This window comes from Syzygium oleosum, unplaced genomic scaffold, assembly GCF_021117445.2.
Source record: "Syzygium oleosum isolate NSW1041296 unplaced genomic scaffold, Sole_v2.1 Sole_v2.05, whole genome shotgun sequence".
NCBI lineage: Eukaryota > Viridiplantae > Streptophyta > Magnoliopsida > Myrtales > Myrtaceae > Syzygium > Syzygium oleosum.
In genome coordinates this window covers 13,945,250-13,952,627 of record NW_026607489.1, presented here as the reverse complement: position 1 = coordinate 13,952,627, position 7,378 = coordinate 13,945,250, and the positions used below count along the sequence as shown (strand labels likewise).

General features: G+C 47.5%; 1 protein-coding gene across 1 annotated transcript; it reads left to right on the top strand.

Moving 5' to 3' along the window:
- The first annotated feature begins 371 nt into the window (after positions 1 to 371).
- LOC115662622 (malate dehydrogenase, mitochondrial-like) lies at positions 372 to 3,002 on the top strand. Its single transcript, XM_056311666.1, has 5 exons — positions 372 to 660; positions 1,629 to 1,690; positions 1,801 to 1,922; positions 2,236 to 2,353; positions 2,863 to 3,002. Exons 1-5 carry the CDS (start codon positions 372 to 374, stop codon positions 2,998 to 3,000), a joined length of 729 nt encoding a protein of 242 aa, XP_056167641.1. The 3' UTR covers positions 3,001 to 3,002.
- Positions 3,003 to 7,378: the final 4,376 nt, after the last annotated feature.

The window sequence follows — 7,378 nt, the reverse complement described above, 5'->3', positions numbered from 1 at the left end:
ACAGTAAAATCAGTAATCCGAGAATCATTAAACTTGCACCATTAAGCAAATCCAGCTCATACAACCTCTAAACCAAGTCTCCACAGCCTTAAAACCATCCCTAAATCATCACCTTAGGTCCTTAAAATCACCACCACATCAGCCCAAATCAGCCCCTACTAATTAACCCCTAAAACTTGTCCAAAGTGCACATAATCCTAATTAAGGGTTAGGATTTCCACTCACCTATTTACGCTCCCCAAAATTCTAGTCGACGGGAACGGGCGGCCGATTGCCGGTAAACGGCGAAATCGGCAGCGGCGTTCCGGCGGCTCACGGCAGAGGTTCTGGTCGGTGAGGGTGGTGGCGGTTTGGCTGGGCGGCAGGCGGTGATGGCCGGCGCGTCCTCGCGCGGCGGCGGGGACGTGGCCGCGGCGGCTCTCCGGCGGTGCACGGCAACGGCGATCCACAGCGGGGCTGATCCGGCGTGGTCCTCACGCCTCACACGACCCAGAGAGAGAGATGGGATGGTGGTGGTGTACGGCGATGCACGGCGGCGGCTTGAGCGGCGTGCGACGGACGGCGCTCCGGCGGTGCTCCGGCGTTCCACAGCCGAAGAAGAAGAAGAAACGAGGAAGAAGGTGACCGGCGGAAATGGAGAGAAAGGAGAGAGAGAATGGAGTCAAAATTGGTCAAATAGTCCAATAATTCATGCCACGTGTCGCAATCCGGTACGTTGGACCATTTTGCCCTTTGATCCAATGGATATTATTCATTCTTACTCAATAATTGATGGGCCTTTTGTTCTTTCAATAATTCTGAATTTTCTTGATAATTATCCACAACTTAATCCCAAAAATAGCCCAAAATTCGGAACCCCAAAAATAGGCTATAAGGGCAAAATAGTAATTTTCCGGTCCCGGGTCGAAATTCCATTTTTCGACCGTACCGACCCCAAATATGTGTGGCCACTCAAAAATGACGTCGGCCTCGCAAAATAGTCGCAAACACCCATAGAATTTCGACATCGAAGTTCGGGTCCAATTTGGCGATCAAAATTGCTCAATTCAAAATTTTAGAGCCTCTTACTGACGGGTGGCTGTTTAGGGGTTACGCGTATCGACCTAGGGTCACTCGAGTCGTGACGGTCTCGATTACCGGGAGAACGCAAGGAATTATTGGTTATTCCAGGGGTCACGATCGTTCGGTTCAAGTTCGGGATTTGTTCGCCACTCATACTCTCGGTCGAGCGGAATCACCCGCAATCCGATCGTACGTCGTTGGCCAAACCAAATCCGTCACTTTCCTAAGATCGGCCCACACTGGCCCAAAATACTTCCCTGTCGTTTCTCGGAATCAGTGCCCGATTCGCGATCGGGTCCCCGGTCCACGTACCGTTTTCCTAGTTAGCCTTTCCCATTAGTCAGTATCCCGCGAGGGGCCAGCTCCGGGCGAGATGTACTAAAATCAGATGAGAAATAATATCCACTTCATTGGATCCCGGAAATGGATCGAAATTCAGGATGTTACAACAGGTGCATGAAAAACCTTAAAAGTTTATTGAAAAAAGTGCAAGCGAGTTTTAGTACATTCAAAAAGTTGCTCCTTTAAGTTGCTCAGTGAATACTTCTTTGTCATATTCTTTGCAGGGGTGAATGTGCCTGTTGTTGGTGGTCATGCGGGCATTACAATCGTCCCTCTGTTTTCTCAAGTACTTGCTTTTCCCTTCTTTTCATTCATTTTGAAATATAAGATGGATATTTGTCCGCAACACCTTGAGCGTATACGTAGGTAATTTGATTACTATTTCTCGCTTTATAGGCTGTACCCAAGGCCAATTTGGCGGACGAAGATATCAAGGCACCTACCAAGCGTACACAAGATGGAGGGACGAAAGTTGTGCAAGCAAAGGCCGGAAAGGGATCTGCAACATTGTCCATGGCGTAAGTGTTGAATTAGGTCATGAGATGTATAGTCTGAATAACTGAGTCGTTTTTTTTTGCTTAAACTAGAATTTTACTGCAACAACTTAGATGAGCGGTTCCATCGGCTCTGACTATGAGATGAAGGATCTCTCTCTCTCTCTCCATGTTCATCTGCACAGAAGCTGAAGTTTTTGGCTGGTGGGTCCACCGCCACCTGGTCTCTTATTTATTTGACAAAATCAAGAAGATTCTGCATCCCCGTATTTTGATATTTTAACTTTGGCGCGGTCTTAAAATTCATTTCGGTGGATTCAATTTGCATCTTTGGCAGGTATGCTGGAGCATTATTTGCAGATGCTTGCCTGAAGGACTTAAATGGTGTCCCCGATGTGGTGGAATGTTCCTTTGTGCAGTCTAGCATCACTGAACTTCCTTTCTTTGCTTCTAAGGTGATTGATTCACTGTGGAAATTCTTAAAAGAGTTATTTTTATGTCTGAGGGGGCTTTCACTTGGTTTGTGTGCTTTATTAAGAATATTATTAGGGGCCTGGGATGGTCTGGTTTGTCATCTCCATCTCGCTATGGAAAGTAGAAAGTCAAGCCTGTTTGTATTCAATAAAACAAGTGCTGATATTATCTTAACACGACTAAATGGAAAAGGCTGGATATTGAAACTTGGTCTATGTTGGTTAGTGTAATGATTCGTAGCTTGAACTCTCATAAGGTCTGCATTCGAGATACGCCTACTGAAGCCTGATGTTGATGGAGCTTCATATTTAAGCACTAATATACTTTGAATTGGACCCTGAAGTCAGCTAGGCTAAGCTAGTGCAAGTACATTATGTTCATTTTTATGTGCATATCCTTTCCCTTTTCGGAACCTTATCACTTTTAGCTGATCATTCTAACTTTCATTAAAAGCATGCGCAGTGAGTTGACTATTTGGTCTTCTTTGTAGGTGAAACTTGGAAAGAATGGCGTGGAGGAAGTTTTGGAGTTGGGTCCTATGTCTGACTTTGAGAAGCAAGGGTTGGAAAGCCTGATTCTTGAGCTCAAATCTTCTATTGAGAAGGGGATCAAGTTTGGCAATCAGTAACTTGGGGAACGAAAGACTGATCTTGTCACGCCCCGTACCCTACGAAGCGCTAACATCCCTACCTTGGTCGATTATGGTGCGACGTCCCAGGAAGCGTCGCCGACCCAACGCCCAACAGAGAACAAGCACAAGTGGAAGCAATTAAATAAACAACCCTGACAATAGATATAAGAGACAACGGATAGCACGACAACAATCAAACGCTGCTGAAAATATGCACACTTTATATTACTATAGAAATCCTTTTTACAATATCCATCGAACAACAAAAGCGAGCAGTACAAACAGTCAACAGCCACTAGGTCAAAAAGGGTAAGTGGCTAGGGTGAGTCAAACTAGGCCTACGAGAAGGACTGCAGTAAAAAAGGATCGATCCTCCCTATCAAGCTCTAGTCCCTCCTACGGCTCCCAGTCCGGGTCTGAAGACTCGGTAGGCTCCTCTGAGGAACTCTCCTGAGATGCGGACTCCTCTGAATCCATGTCGTCTGCGTCGGCCCTCACATCTTCGGAGTCCGGCTCTAACTCCGGGTCCAGGTATAGACCTAACTCCTCGTCAGACACCATCTCCTCATCTGATCCCAGCTCAGCAACTTCTCCGTCCTCATTCGGGTCTTGATCCATCGGTTCCGGCACCTGCTCCGGCTCAACCTCCTCATCCATAGCCTCTGGGTCCTCATACCATACTCTTGGCTCCTCTTCCATGGCTACGGGCTCGTCTGCTGCTGGAGGGTCCACGATCTCGCCATCGGCCATCTGGGGCATCATCACCCCGCCTATGTCTACCGGAACGTCGAAAGTTCTGAGCGGTCATTCGATGTTTCCGTCAGCGTCTTTCAGGCACCAGGCCACATACTCTTGCGCTTGGTAAAAATACTCATCCACATTCACATACACTACTGAATGATATCTTACATACTCCTCTCCATGCCCTGCTGGGTAAACTCTCGAGGTCCTATGGATCTGCGTCGGGATCCCAAAAAGAGGTGGCTGCCTCGGCATGCTCAGGGCTGGGGGTCTGAAATGTTGGGTTATAACAACCGTGAGACGAATCTCAGCGAGTATAACCCCTAAACCTAGGCTAGGCTAACATGCATTCTCCTGACCAGCAAAACAACACAATAAACAAACAATGACCTAGGCCCTCGGGCCCAGATCGATCATACAATTGACCCTGCAGGTTAGGCATTTCATAAAAATGCTCACAGCACATACGCGAACACACCGGTCACACGTACGCCATACGCATGTTCATGCTCATTAATGTTTGATTCGCATGCCAAACACCGAATCTCGCACACTCGCACATTAGCCCATGCACTCTTATGCATATAAATGTCATTATCATGCAATGTTCATATTGACTCACACTACACACTGGCATATAGCTCATTTTAATTAGAAATTGGCCCGAAGGCTCACAACACTCCACGGCCAGCGTAAAAACGCCCCAGGCCCAGTGTCTCTAGCCTGCTACAAAGTGCATGAGGCGCAACACCGATCTCCTTACGAACCAGAGCCTGCTACAAAGTGCATGAGGATGGTCGTCTTCCGGATGTACCGGGCATCGTCCTGCTACAAAGTGCTTGAGGACGACACGACCCGAAGGCCAATATGTGATCACACAGCACACTGCCAATTTTATCTGAACCCCGCGTAAAAACGCATCAGGGTATAATTAGGTGATCACATGCTCATGGCAGACACGCATTCTCGCATAATTTCATCACACGTTTCATTCTTGGCATACACAATGCGTGGCCATGAAATGCAGCACATTGCACCATAAGCATTAAATATAATTAGGCACCCAATCAATTTATGCCACAACAATCTGCTCACTTGGCCAATTAATACCGTGCGGCCCAATTTACAATGTGCACTGCAATAATCAATCTCAAGCCATCAATTGGCCAATCACATCCCACATTGGTCAATCACACGATCACACGACATGGCAATATTCAATTTCCCCAAAATTTGGCACAACAACCAGTAAATCAGACAATCCGGGCATACCCGGCAATTCTAGTCACCTAATCCTCAATCAGTCCCGGCTAGTCCAATAGCCCATTAATCAATCTCACATTAATCCACTGATTTTAATCCAGTAATTTTCTTCCACCAATCGATTCACCAATTCCTTCCAGTATACATTAATAATACCCAAACCAGTCCAGAAAACGCACTATCAGTCCTAATCCGGGTTTAGGAGGTACACTCACCTATTTCAACTCTACGACGACGAGGAACGGCGGCCAATCACCGGTGAACGGTGGAACCGGCGGCGGCGTTCCGGCGGCGACGTACGGACGGCGCGTACGGACGGTCGTACGGACGGCGACGTACGGGGGCGACGTAAGGGCGGCTGGAGGGTCAAGACGGCAGCGGCTCGGCCGTTCGAGCTCCGGCGCGGCGGCGGTGAAGCTCCGGCGTCCCTTGGCCGAGAGAGAGAAAACAAGGGAGAGAGAGAGAGAGGTAAGGGGACGGGTCGAGGGTGGTGGTGGTGGTGGTCGCGAGGCGAGGTCAGACGGAGCAGCGGCACCGGCGGACGGCGGCGGCACGGCGGCGGTCCGGCGAGCTCCGGCGGACGGCGGCCACACTTGGCCGAGAGAGAAACGGACGGAGAGGGAGAGAGAGTCGGTCGAATGAGGGGGAGGAGAGAGAGAGAGAAGGGTCAAAACCAGTCAAATATTGTGGCTTGGTGGGGGCCACTTGTCACAAATCCACCAATCTTGACCAAAATGCCCCTCATCCAAGGGCTCACAATAAACCTCATCCAATAATGCAAGGGCAAAAGGGTCATTAGCCTCAATTATTAGTCTGAAAATCAGACTTACTTAATCCAAAATTATCCCAAAATTCGGAACCCAAAAATAGCCTAGGGGCAAAATGGTCATTTTTTTGGTCCCGGGGCGAAATTCCATTTTTCGCCCGTACCAACCCCAAATGGGTGTGGCCAACATAATATGGCGTCGGAATCGCGAAAATAGCCTCTTAAGCCCTCGAAAATTGACTGCAAAGTCCTGGGGAATAAAATAATATTATTTTTCACTTCCGAGCCAAAATTCCAATTTTTGATCGAAACAATTCTAAATGCGCATGGCCACCCTAAAATGACATCGGCCTCGAAAAATAAACTCAAAATTAACGTCGGTGTCCCGAGGGGCAAAATCGTAATTTTTGACTTCCGGGTCGAAATTCCATTTTTCGACCGAAACTATTCCAAATACGCGTGGCCAACATAATATGACGTCAGATCCGCAAAAATAGTTGTACAAGCCCTCGAAAATCGGCACCGAAGTCCGGGTCCAATTTCGTGACTAAAATTCGCTAAATTTCAAATTTCAGGGTCTCTCACTAACGGGCGGCTGTTTAGGGGTTACGCGTATCGACCTAGGGTTGTCCGAGTCATGACGGTCCCAATCATCGAGAGAATGAGAAATTATCACTAGTCCCAGAGGTCACGATCGTTCGGTTCCAGTTCAGGACTGGTTGGTCACGTGCACTTTCGGTTGTGTAGAATCACCAGCGATTCGATTGTACATCGTTGGCCTTGGCCAAACCAAATCCATCACTTTTCCTGAAATCGGCCCACGTTGGCCCAAAATATTCCCTCATCATTTCTCGTGATCGATGCCCGATTCACGATCGGGTCCCTGGTCCACGTACCGTTTTCCCAGTTAGTCATACCCTACTGGTTAGTATCCCTAGAATGATCAGCTCTGGGCGAGACTTACTAAAATGAAATGCGAAATAATGTCTATTTTATTGATCCCGGAATTACATCGAAATTCGGGCTGTTACAGATCTCCCCATTTTTTTGGGTAAGCACGACAGAAATTTTGCATCATTTGTCGGTGTTGTATTCGTTTTTGTGGCCAATGGCACAAGCTGTACTTGAGGAGTAGGCTTCACAGAACCATATGACTTAATTGACCGGAAGACTACGAAAACTAACAAAGAATTTTCTTTCTTGGAGCAGCATAAAGTACTAAGCCGTTGCACTTTTACCAGTAAAAAGATTAGTTGGAAGGATCATGTCCGGAAAATTCTCTTGCCCAACTGCATATTACATAGGGGTGAGCAACTTGGACCGCCCAAACCGGGACCGGACCGGACCGGACCGGACCGACGAGTTTGGTCCGGTTCTCGGGACTATCGGTCCGGTTCCCGGTTCCTAAAAGCGGAACCGGTTTCCGGGCGGTCCGGTTCCCGGTTCCAAGGGGGAACCGGACCGGACCGGACCGACTATTTAATATATATTTTTGTCATTTTTTTCTTTAAAAAAATTAATAAAATGTGAACTAAACTCTAAGTGAACTTCATTATCATAAATTCATTGATAAAAAATAGTAAAATGTGAATTAAACCCTAAGTG